At 33.6% G+C, this 16821-nt stretch overlaps 1 protein-coding gene across 2 annotated transcripts in view; it reads left to right on the forward strand.

Annotated features, from left to right (window-relative positions):
- Window positions 1-16516, forward strand: part of COPS2 (COP9 signalosome subunit 2) — a 72528-nt gene extending 56012 nt beyond the window's left edge. The window contains exon 13 of one of the 2 annotated variants that reach the window (XM_074234719.1): window positions 407-16516. In XM_074234719.1, coding sequence (XP_074090820.1) covers window positions 407-551 — 145 coding nt within the window. In that variant the 3' untranslated portion in view covers window positions 552-16516. The remainder of the gene's footprint in view (window positions 1-406) is intronic. The other variant, XM_074234720.1, reaches the window with a different exon arrangement.
- Window positions 16517-16821: the final 305 nt, after the last annotated feature.

The raw sequence follows: 16821 nt of genomic DNA on the forward strand, positions 1-16821 counted from the left end.
CTTTGGAAAGATTTATCCATATATAGCCTGTATGTGAGCAGACGTGTGAGTCTTATTCTGTCAAGCATAAAACATGTGTGCATCACCATATTAAATAATTTCTGTGCATCTTATGACATGTTAATCTTTATTAACTAGTTATTACCTAAGAATGTTGATGATCATGTCTTTTTTCCTTACGTTTGGATTAACTTGAAAAAATGTGTCGACATTCTGGTTTTTAACTAAATGTTTTGTAAGACAGGATAGGAACCTGCTAAATGCTATTGAATAATATCAGTTAATATGGACAGCTGTTTTTTCTTTTGTGCATTTTGGTAATTTATCATTTTTTTTTGTGAAGCAACATTCCAACCATGTGCATAGTGGGTGTTTTGTGGACAAATTGTCTTTTATTTATTTCTAGCACTATTCATGGCCGGATTGATCAAGTCAACCAGCTCCTTGAACTGGATCATCAGAAGAGGGGTGGTGCCCGATATACTGCACTAGATAAATGGACCAACCAGCTAAATTCTCTCAACCAAGCTGTAGTCAGTAAACTGGCTTAACAGAGAACAAGCTTTTACAAGACATACTTAAGGCAACAGTGCAGTGATGTAAACCTTAAAAGAACTGGGAATGGCAAAACTACTGTCGGTTGATGTGCCCTGAAAATTATTGGAGTTATGGCAGAAGTGCTTTTTTGATCAGCTGGTTTGTGTTTTGCTGCTGCATTTATCCCAAGAAAAACAGCTTTAATCTCCAGAAGAAAACCAAAATGCCATGGGATTTATGCTGTATTGACATCTTGCCCTAAACATACAACATCATAGTAATTTGTCATGGGCAACTAATGACCAGAGAGAAGATTTTTGTCATGATTTTAAATACACTGACACGTTACTGTTGGTTAAATTTAAACATGTTTTACCTGCAGAAATTCTCTCACAGAAATAACCTGCAATAACTTGAAATGCATACCCTTTTGAACACTTCCTTTTCTCATGTATAAATTAAAATGTTTGCTGCATTTTGCAAAATGTCAATTCTCCAAAAATGTGTCCGTATATTTCTGTACCTGCAGTGTAGTAAAGGTTTAGATGAAACCCCATAATGATAGTGGCATACTGTCACTTAGGTTTCAAGCAGCAAAATAAACAGTGCAGCTCAGAAATTGTACAGTTTGGTTCTTGATGTGTTTTTTATTATATTTGAGTTTTGTTTTGTTTGTTTTTGTATCTTAGAGATTTCAAATTATTTTATCTCCAATTGATGATAAGCTATTTGGGGACAAATGAATTGGAAGTTTTGTTTTGTTTGTTTTTGTATCTTAGAGATTTCAGATTTTTTTTTCCTCCAATTAATGATAAGCTATTTGGGGACAATGAATCGATTTCCTACTTTTGAGGTTTGACTTTTTTGGTTTTTGGTTTTGTTTTGTTTTTTAACTTTTGAAGTAATCTATTAATACTATAAAGAGAAATGAAAACTAGGTATTTAATAGTCACAAGTTGGGTAGAATCAACTTGGTAGAATAAAATTTGGAAAAGAAAATTACCAAAAATAATGAACAGGATGTTTCTTATTGTCTCTTAAAATTCAACAATTGCTAAAAGGCTTTAAATTGCGTAGAAAAATCCTATATGTTGCAGTGGGGTAGAATACAAGCTATAGCTAAAAAGTGATTTTCTTTTTCTTTTAAATCACAAAAATAGCAGAACTTTTATAATTGTCACCTTGGGAGGTTTAGATACTTATTCTAATGATGCTTACAGTTTTTGGTACTTGTTCTCTTAAAACTGATTTTGGAATCAGATTGTGCCACAAATTTAATATCAACCTATCTACTTTCGAATCTCACCTTATCTCTCCCCCCACCCCCCGACTGCAAACTGATCACCTGCCAACACCAGATATTGTTCCCAATGGCTTTGGAATATTGCCAGAAATTAAACCCATTCTCACAGGAAAAAGATTTTCTACTTTTGAGGTCTTCAAAGAACATGTCACAGACCTGGAAGCAATTTCCAAAGGGGATTCACAAACACATAGGGCAATGACAGCATTGTTGGAATGAGTATATTACCTCACAAGCTGACCTCTTTAAAAATGGAAGAGTGCTTATTTGGATAGCCAAGGTTTGGCAGGTTTGTTAAAAGAAAAACCTTATCACTCTGTATACACTTAGAACAGTCAGAAGCAAGAGGAAATAATCAATACGGTTAATTTACTTTTTACTTTGATTATCATCACTTTCTGACATTTAAAGTGTAAGTGAATGGCAGGAAAACTCTATACTACCTTCAGAGTGAAAAAAAGTATTGTTGGTGGCTAAATTCTATTTTATAATTAGCGGTATCAGCATGGACTTAAACCAAGGCATGCTTTTTCAGTTTTGTCATTTTATGGAGATTTGTGGTATATATTTATACTCTAACTCAATCATCTCTAGATTTAGGAAAGCAATAACCAATGTCTATCAAGTTAAAGCAGTGTGAATGAACAGTTGGAAATTGGAAATTGTAGAACATTGGAAGAAAACCAAAAACAAAAGTCATGTCTATGGTAGGGAATAAAAGAGTTGAAGATAATTTTATCATATTATGTGTATTTTCTCCTCTTTTACATAGCATATTCTTCGTTTATAGGAATATGTGTATTGTTTATTACAGGGGTATTTTTTTTTAATACAGATTATCATTAGTATTTGGAAGACCCTTTGTTGTCTGAATCATACTGAAAAAGGGTAAACAAGTGAAGAAACCTGCCCACAGTTAAGATAACAGTGGTATACAAAAATTTCCCCTCGTTAGTTGATAGAATTAGATTTCAGAGTGATTTGTCTCAGGATCTCCAGTGTTGATTTGACAGATCTCCTGGTTTTCCTGTTTGTTTCATTCAATAGGACACCTTTTTTATATAGAGGAGAAAACCATCAACAGAATATTATGTTAAAGGAAAAGACTATATTCATATTATTTTCAAAGAATGCCCCTGAATAATTTTGATTTCATCCATGTCTTTGGTTAGGGAATTAGTCTGTGTCTCTTCATTAAAATCTTGAATTTACATGCAGTTAATATCAGTACACCTAATTCAGTGTTTACAAGCTAATACTTTTCTAAATTTAATCATTTAGGTTATATCATTTAGTCTTATATTTAGAATATACACTTAATATCCATTGACTAGCCTTTGTAACAGTATTTGAGAGTGTTTTTTTCCCACTTAGCAGTTGAGGCTCTCTATTTTTGTTTTGCTAAGTTATATTTTGACAGACAAGTATGCTAGATTGACAGGCTCATGACATTGGTCTATGGTTAGATGTATCCATGGTTCTTATGAAACACAATTTTTATCTTTAAACTATAGTGTTTCTACATAGAAATTTTGGTAGTTAACTTTTGCCCTGCTGAAAACTTAGGCTGATATAATTTATATATACATATGTGTATTTGAATGGTTTTCTCTCTGCTTCTGCCTCATCCCCTCAAAAATGATTATTTTTCAGTTGATGGTTGTTACAGATCTACACACACACACACACACACATAATATAGATAGATATATATCTATATAGATATTTCACTTGTTTAGTTCAGTGTTTTCTTTTTGGCCCACACTGTAATGTTTAGTTTACATTTTTGCAAAATAGAAAATTAATATGAATGTACTATTATAAATGGTCCTTTGGCACTTTAAAAAATTCTTAGAATGTTAGTAAATGTATTGATTTCATTATGTAATAGTGTTCTAACTAATAATTAACCAGGTGATGGTGTATCTTTTCAAGACTCATGAAAATTTAATCTCATTTTGTGAGTATAATTTAAATGAGGCCTATTTAAAATTGGCCACACTATTTACAGTACAGTATCATTGCAATGGGGAAAGAACAAAGACCTTTTCCAGACAAAAGATTTATTCATCTGAAAGTATTTTTAGAAAATGATAATTATTTAACATTTCCATTAATTTAGAGATTTTTAAAATAAATTTTTTTATCAATGTTTTCTGTGATGGGGTGGTGAATGCAGGTAAGTAAACTCTTTGGAAATAAAGTATTTAATATATCAAGTGGGCATTTTACCCACTGAGTTTCCCTCAGTAAAGGTGCCTTGGAGAAGAAATACAGGAACTATTTTTGCCAGAATTGTTTGACCTAGTTTGAAATAATGTTTCATATTTCATAGTACAGAGAAGTAGATATCAAATTGATTGCTAAGTTATTTTTAACCTGTATAATTGGAATGTTTTACATCAAATGGGAGGGAATTTTCATTTAAATGTTTTATTTGAAAGCACACATTTGAAAGTTTGTTGATTTGTTTTTTTTTTTAACCTGATTCAGGTATTGAAAGTAAAACCCTGTAATTTCTGTACTTGTTAACAATTTTTATGGAGCATAGAATTCCATTCTTTTTGTGATTTATTACTGTAATAATGTCTCATTTTTTTAATAACACTTTGCTTACTAAACTATGGTAACAAAATAACCCTGTTCAGCATATAGTACAAATATTATTACTCCAAGTTTATAAATGAGGAAACCCAGTCTCAGAACTCTCTAGTGACCTGCCAGGGTTAATAAATGAAAGAGTCAGGATTTTAACATAGGATTTTCTGGTTCTAAACTTGGTGTTCTCTCCATTTTACCCTCCCCTTTTGGTTCTGTTTGCCATTGGAGAGAGCAGAACTGTGAATTAAAAGTCCACATAACTAATTTCTTTTAAAAAAGGAATTAACTTTCAGCTGTACTGTTTGAGTGTTAGAAAACATGATCAGTAGTTAGAGCAAGAGACTAGGTGTCACATCACACAGCTTACTTTTTTTTTAAAAAAAATTTGTGTGACCTTTGAACAAAGCATCTCTAGTTTTTTGGGCTTTAATTGCACCAGCATATTTTTTCAGACAACTTCAGGTATTGGTAACAAGATTTCAGGTTCTACATAAAAACTCCATGGTTTTCCTCATGAGTCATAACAGGAGTTCTCTAATTAGAACCACTTTTTAAATGTCTGTATATTTTCTAAGTGCAGTGTATACATTGAAGGTTCTTAAGATGTGTTTTAAAACTATTTTGAATCATCAATTAGGAGATAAGTGTTAAAATAATCTGAATCTTTTGGAATGGAGTATGGGAAAGTTCTGAATAAGTCAGAATTTTAATGCTATTAAGAGGATTTATGTTTTGTGAAGCTAAGCCCTACAAATAAAAACTAAATTCAACTTTCTGTTGGTGATTCATGGCATTTGCTCCCCCAAACTGAAATGTAGCAGTAATTTTTTTCTTTTTCATTCTAGAAATATTTCTTATTATATAATATCCCATAGGAAAAACTAGTATGTGATTTCATCCCCATGAATTGCTCTGGAGTTCTTTTACTTCAGGAAGAGTTAAAAGTTCTTTATTGGGACAGCTAGGTGGCGCAGTGGATAAAACACCAGCCCTGGAGTCAGGAATACCTGAGTTCAAATCCGGTCTCAGACACTTAATAATTACCTAGCTGTGTGGCCTTGGGTAAGCCACTTAACCCCATTTGCCTTGCAAAAACCTAAAAAAAAAATCTTTATTGTTCCATCAAGGATAGGGAGCATCTCCTTCCTAAACCAGGATTCAGTCTAATGCATTATCTTACAATGTTTGCCCAAATAGTTTACCTACATGAAATTATGAATGAAGGTTTGTTTTTCAGCATGACTGACCAACATAATAAGAAAAATTTAATTAGTTCTTTATCACAGTTAACATTTCTGTATAATTTAGAAAACACGATCTTCATTTCTAGCTTAGAGCAGGTTCTAGCAAGTATCATGAAGCAATGTATAAAGAAAAATGGCCAGTAATCTTTCACCTATACTATCCAGGAAGGCAAAAAAAATTACCAAGGATAGAGTTGTGTAGATGCATGAAATTATCTAGAAAACAAATCTATTTCAAAATGGTTCCTAACATATTTAGATGCATTGGTGTTATAATTCGGAATGAGTACTCCCTCCACTGGCATAGATAGGTTATACTCCTCCATGCCCTCCTCCACAATTCTTAACTAAATCAGAAGACATGGTTAGCAGATGTTAAAAGTGACTTGCTTGACTGGCATTAACTATTTTAATTTCTTCAAAACTATTGCCAGGGATTTTATTTGATGAATGAAATAATACAGATTTGTTGTTCTTTTGAATAAATCATAACTAATAATGCTTGATCGTATGTGAAATTGTTGTCAAATTTTCCCCAGCACTTAGTCACATTCTAATGGTGGCACATCCAATGACAGTAAATATCAGTTACATTTCAGTACTCTATTATTATTGATAATCAGCAGTGGAATTAAATCGTTAACAGATAGCAACATTGTAAGATTTTATTTTAGAATGATTTATATGAGTTTTTCTCCCATTCTGTTATGCTTAAGCCTAATATTTAAATTTATTTGTATTCCTAGAGTTTGTACTGGTTAGTGGTAGGGACAGTGACCAGGAGTGTGTGCTACGAGGCAAAAAAAAAAAACCAGCAAAAAATTAAACATTTATTGAGGATTTGCCTTGAATGAATAGTTGATAATTGGCTAATATATTTTGGATGAGTCAGAAGTCAGGTCATACTTAGAGCAAAAGATTTCTGACTCATCCAAAGAAAAATTACTTGTAGGTTAAAAAAAATGCATAAAGTCTTTTAAAAATATTTACTTGGTTAGCTACTGTTAGTACCAGATAAATTTAACTATAAACAATGCAAGTTATGTCCTTGACTATATAACTCATCTTTAAGAGTGTACTTTTTCATTTTTAATACTAAAATTTTCAAAATACCTGACTTAATCATGGCTTTCTCTCATAGTAGAAAAGTTGGTCTGTTCTGTTGATTTTTTTTTTTTTTTTTTTTTTTTAGGTTTTTGCAAGGCTATGGGGTTAAGTGGCTTGCCCAAGGCCACACAGCTAGGTAATTATTAAGTGTCTGTGGTCAGATTTGAGCTCAAGTACTCCTGACTCCAGGGCTGGTGCTCTATCCATTGCACCACCTAGCCACCCCTGTTCTGTTGGATTTTAAGATCATAGGTGGAGTGTTTTTTTTTTCATTCTGATATTGCATTCCTGTCTATTTTGAAGCTTCCAAGGAGGTAGAATTTTCCTCTCAAACCCTGTTAATGATCTAGTCTAAAATAACTTCGTAATTAACATTTTTCAATATAAAAGGTCATCATTTCTAATTAAGGATTTAAGTTTAACAAAAAAAAAACTTACTGAAATGCTACTGATAAAAGAAAAAAAATCCCAATTTTGAATTTTTGAAATGGAAAATGAACTGTTTGAATTTTTGGCAATTTTGCCAAAAGCTAATAATGTTCTCAAGTCAACCTTTTAACATTGTTCAGTAGGACTTTCCTAATTCCTTAAAGAGCTTAATAAATTAAGAGAATTTTTGAAAGTTGATGAAGCTGCTAAAGCTCTATGAACAGCGACTCTAAGGTTGCAAAGTAAATTTCTAAAACCTGTAATTTTGTCATACATTTAAAAAAATACGTATATGTGTCAGTTCACTTTTGTGTATTGTGATTAAATTAAATTTTATTTCTACCTTATAAAATAATGGAAGATCATATAGTTCTTTCTAAAAAAATAAGTTAATTTGCTTTTAGACTTCTGTTTAACTTGAACTGATGTTTCTCTTTGACTTAGTGACCTTAAATAGTAAAAAGAAAAATTTCCCTAAACCTCTGTTCTCATCAATGGAGTACTCAATTAGAAGTTGAATAGAAGCTGGGGAATAGCACACATAGTATGAGCTATAGTTATTTTAATAAGCATAAACATTCTGGTTCAGGTGGATAATTCTGGCTTATTACTAAGTCCTTTATATTGATGTCCAGTCAACATTGAGTAAATACTTATAATGTAGAAAGATTGAAAGGAAAAATAGACATATGTATCCTAACCCATATTTGTTAGGTCAGGAAAGAGCTCTTATCCAGGTTCTAACACAGATTGTGAACAACTCAATCCTATATGTTATGCTTTCTTCTTGCTATATTTCATATCAATAATAACTAAGAATAAATTGTATTAGAGGTTAAAATTTAATATCCGTACACTCAAAAACCTTAAGGAGGCAGTGTGACATAATGGATAGAGAACCAGCTTTGGAACCAAGACCTGCTACCAACTTATAATTAGCTTTGTGACTTTAGCCAAGTTATTTATCTTCTCTGTCCTTGAAGCAATTCTTAAGATTTAAGTTACAAGAGAAGGTATGGACCTTAACATTGATAGTGAAAATTTCCTCATTTGGGAAATTTCCTTATCATGGGAATCTACAAGTTCCTTTCTCTGTCTTCTAGGATGTACAATTTCCTATAAAACACTAAAGTGTACATTCAAAATTAATTTTGTTTTTATAAATTCTTGTAACTAGTAATTTTGTTATCTGGAGTTCATTATATTCACATAATATTTACTAGTTCCCACAGAACTGTACTTTGATAGTATTTATGAAATATTTACTTATCTAGGTAAACAAGCAATATCTATACCCTGGGAATGGTACTAAATAATGTGGGCTACAATAGGGATATCAGATAGAAGACAGAAGAATAAGTGAGATTACAAAGGGATTGACTAATCAAGAATAGTTCAAGTCAGATGGGATAGATGGTAAAGGACTTAGATTGAAACTAGGATTGCAAGTAGAGATTTTAAACTGCTACTCCTTTACAGATGGACCTGATTTCATTAAGCCTATGATATTTCCTAGGAAATCAATAGGTCCATTGAGATGAGAAGCAGATAGCCTTTTACATAATCTTTAGCAAAACTGTGTGGTACCATCAAGATACACTCATAGTTATTTAATGGTTATCATGCTGAAGAAATTATCTCAAGTTGATCCTAGCTGGGAAGATTGAATTCAGACCTTGTGATATAGTCTTTCTATCTATTGCTCGAGACCTGGATTAATTACATGTAGGAAGACTTATCACCAGAAGCTTGATCACATGATTCAGAATCCTCTTGGAGGAAAGATGAGATAGTGGTGGAGTGACACAATGGATTTGTAGTAGAGAACCTAGAACTAATTCCTAGTTCTACCAGATGTGACATTGGGCAAGATTTAATTTAAATTAAGCATCAGTTTCCCTTGGACTGAGGGACCTCTCTGATGTCCCTTCCAGCTTTGTCTATAAGCTTATTAATAATCTGTGTCCATAGAGAAAGTAGTACCCAAATTAATGAAATTACCATCTAACTATACCTATAACACAACCAACTGTCATAAGACTAGGTGGACTGCAATTTCCATAGGGGAAACAGTCTTCATGTTACACAAGTATATACTGAAACTGAATACAACTACATGTATTATAGTCTTGCTATATTTGGATGGTCATATATTCCTGAGTAGGGACTGCTGATTTTAAAAAGAATTTCTTATTTCCCCCATGTCTTCCTGGGCTCCTGATATTCTCAAGGTCTTGTTTTCATCCAGTCTTACAATAATCATTCTGGACTTTATTATGGCTTTGTTAATACTGCATGTTTTTATTTATTTTTTCTTCCTTAATGTCTTAGATTCCGCAAAACATTTTTTTTCTTTTGGGTATTTTTTATATGGAAAAGTCACAAGATTTCATTATATGTTCGTACTTTTTAATGAAAATACAAATTATATTTAAATTAATTACTTGGCCTCTCTGTCACAGTATCTGGAGAGCTTGAAAATAAATGGAAAGAAGGAATTGGGGAATAAGATTTCAACCAATGTAGGAATCAGAAACTTAACTTTCTTTTGTTTTTTACCATTTAAAGCTTGGATAAAAACTATTCTATATAAGTTATATAAATAGCTTGTAGAAAATGTTTTGAGCAGTTACAAAAAGGACAAAATGGATAACTAATTCTATTAAGTAATCAATAAAGTTTTAATAATAATAATAATAATTGCTAACATCTATAGAATACCTGCTATATACTAGCCACTGTTCTAAGCAAATATTTCATTTGATCCTCACAAACAGATTATTATCCTTTTTTGTTTTCTGCAAGGCAAATAGGGTTAAGTGGCTTGCCCAAGGCCACACAGCTAGGTAATTATTAAGTGTCTGAGACCGGATTTGAACCAGGTATTCCTGACTCCAGTGCCGGTGCTTTATCCACTGTGCCACCTAGCCGCCCCTATTATCTTCATTTTACAGTTGAGAAAACATGCCAACAGGTTAGGTATTTAGCCCAAGGTCACAAAGTCACACAGCCAGTTAAGTAGAAGGTTGAATCTGACCCCAGGCCCATCCTGTATGTACACTGTGCTAGCTTAGATTTAAAGAGTCTTAAGCATTTGAATTCCCTTGCAATTTACCCATCTTTATGAAAATAATGTAGGACAAAATATAGCAAATTTACTAACAATTCAGTAAACTTTGAAATTAACTTTATGAAAATACCTTAAATCTTATATTTGGGAAACGGGATACCATTGGGTGACTTAAGTCATACCAATATTTGCTTGTGCAGAAACCAAATCATTTATTCTTGAAATTTCTTAAAAAAAGAAAATTTTAGAATGCTATTCACCCTTTCCTCCTCAGACTTTCCTTCTCAGCTAATAGAAAACCACTTCATTTGCCTTCACAGTAGATTTTGCCTATATTAAAAACCTGTAGACTCATAAGGAATCTTAATTTGGAGTCTGCAAATTTATTTTTGAACATTATTATAATTTTCATAATTCATTTCTTTTGTAATTGTGTATATTTTATGGAATTAAAAAAATTTTTGAAAAGAGGGTCCGTAGACTTCAGTGGAAGAGGCATCTACAACCCAAAAATGTTAAGAACTCCAGCTGTAGAGAGGGCATTGCAGCATTGTACCCACAAGCCAAAAGAACATTTTCCCAAGCTTTATATTTTGTTCTTGAGTACAGCATAACATCCCTTTAAAGTGACCTTTAATTTGGTATGTATGGCAAGAACACAAGGGTTTTAACAATAAACAGTTTTTGACAACAGCTCATTTTTTTTTAATCCAGCAAATATCTTAGCAAAATGTCATTGGAGATTGTGGGGTCAGCATAACTTAGGATGGGATTCCTCTCCCATTCCATTGCATTCCATGCTGAATTTCATTCATTATACAAAGAAGGGATTGTAAGAATTCACTACTGGCAAATAGAATATTTCACTAACTTTTTTGGTCAGGAAAATTCTCATATTTAAGATATTTGAACCAACTGGGTTTAATTGGATTTTTAAGCAAGCTGCTTAGAAAACCCATTACATTGCCTCATTATGGTTCTGTTGAAAATGCTTTGAAGACCCTCTAAACAATAGAAATGTGAATTACTCAAATTGAGTTTTCTGGTTTGTCCCCCCCCCCAATTTTTCAGTACTGTTTCACTGACTTTCAAAGTTTCCTTAGTTCATGCTATCTTTTAATTTATTGCCTTAGTGCTGAAATGGATATTACAACTTTAATAAGCAAGTCTGACAGAATTTGGGGTAATAGAAGTGTTTAGAATTTCCCTGTGCATAATTCAGGCAAACCAGTATCGACCAATAAACATTTATTAAGGACCTACTTAATGCTAAGTAGGGAATGTTAAGATGGGAATTCAAAAAGAGGCAAAAGTTATATCCTACCATCAAGAAGCTTACAGTCTAATGCAGGTAAGTGGGCAAATGACTGAGGGGAAATAGGTTACTGCTGTGTTGGTTAGATTTAGATGAGCTGAAAGTTATTTCATTTTGCCTCATGTTTAAAATAATGATGATATTGGATGCCTGGTGCTCTTTGCCTTAGCTTCCTCTTTCACTCTTTCATACTCTTGGTCATTAAGAATAGAAATAATAGTTGTATTCCCTAGAATCTGGCACGTACAGGTGCATAATAGATGCCTTTTGATTCATTCTTCTCCCATTTGTACATTTTCTTTTGTATGTATATTTTCCTTTTAGCCATTCTCACATATTTCCTCATTCTTTCTTGCATGAGTATTGGTATTTGGGAATATGCTTAAATATATAGGATTATCTGAATATGGATACAGATATATAGGCACATGATTATGGAAGTAGGGGAATGTGAATGGAGAGGATAGGCACATACAATGGGCAAAAATATTCTTGTCAAATATGTTATCTGCATTTGGTTGAGTGTAACATTTGCAACCCTTGTAATTTAAAGAGAAGTTTAGAAGTGCAGTAGGACTGAATTGCCAGTAGTGATTCCCAGCCCTCTTCTACCTAGTTTTGCTTACAGTTGCCTTGTCTACTGGTTGTTAGCTTGAGAAGTCATTGTCTAGTTCAGTGGTATCCAAAGTCGGGGCTTGACCCGAAGTCTGTATGGGATCAACCATTCAGAGGATGGGAAGAAGGTATCTCTCCATTATGCCCAACATAAACTATCCCTTCCAATATTTGCCTGCCCCACTCACCTTCACTGATGGCTGCCCAGGGTCTGCCCCAGATGTGGGCTTCCCAAGGAGGTTTTAAACTGACTGACTTTTAATAGCTATGCTGAGAAAACTTCCCATGCTGCCCCCATCACCAAACCAAAACTTGCCATTAATTCTTTCTCTGTATAGCTTGTATTCAGTCCCTTCTCATTACTCACAAAGAAACACCCTAAGTTGAGACTCTCATCATCACCTCTCTTGAACAATGACAATATTCTCCTAATTGTGTTCCCTGCCTCAAGTCTCTCCTCTCCAAATCATCTTCTACATGTATCTGCCATGTATCTGTTTTCCTAAAGTACAAGTTAGATTATGTTACTCTCCTGCTCAATAAACTCCAATGGTTTTGCCCCTCAGGATAAAAGTATTTCAACTTTTATCTCATCCTTTTAAAATTTCTATTTTTATATGTTTCATAATATATAATAGCACATGATACATGTATGTAATTTATAAATAAGTAAATATAAACATCAGGGGAGCAGAATTAAAAAAGTTTGGTGACCATTTGTCTAGTGTAACAACCAGAAACTCGAATGTTTTGAATAAAAAATATTATACAAATATGAAGTTATCTTCATTAAAGCCCTGAGGTTTCTATAATTTATGAATCCCACTAATTAAAATTATAACAATAATATCAGGAAAGCAGACCTGGGAGCAAAGAATCAAAAGAAAATTGGCTAGAATTGGGACCAAAACCAGGTAGATCTTCACTTTCTACCTGGGCACTTGCAGAACCTCCCACAAGCAGGTCATGGAAGCCCATTTTCAGGTTGAGACTGAAGATCTGGCAACAGTAAAGTGATCATCTTGGAAGGCTTGGGTGTGGAAGCAATCTAATGTAGTTGAAATCTCTGGGATCCTAATTACTAGCTGGGTGTACTTGAGCCTCAATCTGTAATATGAAGGAATTAGACAGCTAGAACCCTTTTTATCTTTAACATCTGTGGCTATGGCATATTTCTAGGCCAAAACTCACTTTAGTTACCAAAATATTTAAGAGACAAAAAGTACGATCCAACCATGAGTGCTGAAAAGGGTATGCTTCCTACATTAAAAGCTAAGCAGAGGGGGCGGCTAGGTGGTTCAGTAGATAGAGCACCAGCCCTGGAGTCAGGAGTACCTGAGTTCAAATGCAGCCTCAAACACTTAATAATTACCTAGCTGTGTGGCCTTGGGCAAGCCACTTAACCCCATTGCCTTGCAAAAACTAAAAAAACAAAATTAAAAAAAAAAGCTAAGCAGAGCTCACTTTCAGAAAATTATGGGGAGAGAACTGAAAACTTAGAAAAAATTTAGAAACTTTAGATCCTAGACCATAACATGATTATTTTTTCAAATTACTTCACTGAGTAGCACATCCACATCTTGAAAAGATCATCCTAAATTTAGGTAGTTCATTATACCAGAACAAGAGTGATGAGTCAGGAAGTTTGGGACAGTACAGTGACTAACCATATTTTTTATTTCATTAAGGAGAAGCACTTTCCAACCCTAAGCATTCGAGGGGGAGGGGATTTTGGTTTGCCTTTTAAAATCAAAATCACAGAATAAAGTAAGAGCTGGTTGAGAACTTAACATTGACCAAACTTTCTAGTGGTGAAGCAAAAGATCATTGTCTCAAAACTTGAGTTTGGGAGCCCAAATTAAAAGGATTTCTAAATCCAACCAAAGAACAATTGCACTAGCTCAAAGCAGAGTAGAGATAAAAAATGAACTGGGACCAAGACCCAAATATTCAGACTCCCAAACTCAATCACTAACTGATAGGACCAGCAGTATGATATAGTGAAATTAGCCTTGAAGTAGGAAGATGATGGGAGTGGAATAAGCATTTATGTAAACGCCTGTTATGGTAGTATGTGTGCTAACCATTTATAGCTCAGCTCATTGAAATCCTTAACCATTCAACCTGCTATTATCTCCATTTTAACATTGATTAAGATAAGCAGAAGTGATTTGACCAGGGTTAACTAGCTAATACTTGGAGCTAGATTTGAGTCTTCTTGACTTCAAGCCCAGCATTCTATCCAGTGGGCCATCTAGTAATTCTAAAGGTATACCTGTCTGAGTTCAACTTTTTCAACTTATAGCCATGGTTTGACCTATAGTAGAAAACAGTTTACCTTTGAACATAAAGAAAGCACTCATCACAAATCAACAATCTCAAAGCCAGAAGAGATTTCAGGCTAGGTAATTCAATTATATCTGAAGAATTTCCCTTTGACGTATACTTGGCAAGTGATTAGTTCTCCTGCCCCTACTTGGAAACCTTCAGTGAAAGAGAATCCACTTCGTCCCAAGGAAGCCCATTCTCCCTGTCCATCCAACCTTCCTGTTGAATCCATCTCTGCCTATTGTGGAGTTTCTTTTTGTTCAAGGCTCAATTTAGAGATCTTAAAGGATGAATGAAGGCAATCCCCTCCTACCCCAACCCCCTAGCTAATCTTCCCTAATTTTTTATAGTGCTTTGGATTTCTCTTTTAGACTTTTTTCTATTTTGTATTATGGTGGTTTGTGTTCAATTTAAAAAAAAGATTTATTTTACTTCCTACTAGATCCCAATCTGAAGAGGTCATCATTGTATCCCAAACTCCTGACCCCAGTGGCATTTGGATAAGGGTTTGGGTTTTGTTTGGTTTTGGTTTGTTTTTAATGTTTATAGAACCAAACAGAATCAGATCTAAAATACAAACACTTAAACCCCACTTTAATTGCATAATTCTTTTAAAAAATGTTTTTATATAATTCCATATTACCTACCACATTAAATCCAATACTATCACTTCATCCAAACTCCTTTTTGCAGCTTTCAGAATTCTTTGTGATCAGACCCATCCTACCAGTTCACTTGGATTTGTATTCTTCTGTGTATTCTCTTCAGATTCCCCTGTATGGTATTCTACATACACAATTCGGTTCAACATTTTTTGAGAAGCTAAACCTATCTTGCTATGTGACCCTAGAAAAATCACTTGATTTCTCTCAACCCCTTTTTCTTCATTTGTAAGTGGAGATAATAACTCTTACACAGCAAGATATTCATGAGGATCAAATGAGATATGTGTGTGTGATAAATATATAAATTACTTTGCAAACATTGCAATATAAATGTTAGTATTAAGCATTGGGAATTAGTTATAACCTAACTCTGTCCTTAAGGGACTTAACAAACTGGTAAGGGGTAAATTAAATAACTAGAGAAAGTGATGACTATACAAAAGAAGTCCTGGAAATGGAATGAAAGAAAAGAAAGAGACCATTTCTTTCCAGGGGGTATATTGGTATAGAGAAGGCTTCTTGGAAGTCATGGCATTCTTTAGGATGGCAAAGAGAGTTTTCAACTGATGTAAAAAATGAGAAATCCATTCCAAGAATGACTGAAATTTAGAATATGTGAAAGGAGCAGGCTAGAAAATTGAATTGGAATCAAATAGGTAATTACTTTATTTTATAGCCAGTGAAAACACTGAAGATTCTTGAGCAGGAGTAATGTGATCATTACATAGATTACATGAAGAATGATTTTGGGGAAGAAATCACATAGAGGAGGACCAGTTAATGACAAAAGATTCTAGGACAATGAATGATCACAGCTTCTCTTTGAGAGAATGTGCTCCCTTTCCCATTCAATTAGACTCTAAATATTAGAACAATCCAGCACATCTTTAATTAAATCCTGCCATCTCTGTAAAGCCTTTCTCAATCAGCTTAACCAGCCTTTCTTATATCTTTTTATTTCTACATAGATTTAATGCCAAAAAGTTGCTATAATTGTTTCATATTCATTTTCCCTCCCTATGTAAGGTTCTTGAAGACAAGAATGATGTCATACATTTCCTTTGTATAACTTGAAATACCAAGCATGTATAATTGTGGGCACTTGGAAGCTACTCAGATATTTGGTTGTTGGTTGCTCTTGCAATCAATCAGGTTTCTTGGCAGGATGACCCAGGACAAGATGGAAAGTACCTTGGGGACATTCTGTAAGGCACAGTTCCCTCTAAAAAAGGCAGATTTTTTTCTAATTAATTGGTGAAAACATTGCAGCTCAGAAATATTGTGCAAATATTAAACATGCCAATGTTTACTTGAAACTTTCTAAGATTGTTCTATAAGTATTGAGAAGTCATTTTTATGATTCCAACAAGTCCATCAACAAATCAGAAATTCAGTACTGAATTAGAGACAAAGTGTGCTTGAGAAAGAAAAGGAAAGTTTATTTTGGGTTGTCAGGGTTTAATAAGTTTTAGGTTATCCGTAATCTTTGCTGTATTTGATATGACCCATCTTTGGGCATAATGTGATGGTGTAGTCCACAGAGAACTGAACTTGGGGTCAGATCTAACTTGAATTAATGATTCAGATACTTGTTTATAAAGTTGATC

The sequence above is a fragment of the Macrotis lagotis genome, chromosome 4 (assembly GCF_037893015.1).
Source record: "Macrotis lagotis isolate mMagLag1 chromosome 4, bilby.v1.9.chrom.fasta, whole genome shotgun sequence".
Lineage (NCBI taxonomy): Eukaryota > Metazoa > Chordata > Mammalia > Peramelemorphia > Peramelidae > Macrotis > Macrotis lagotis.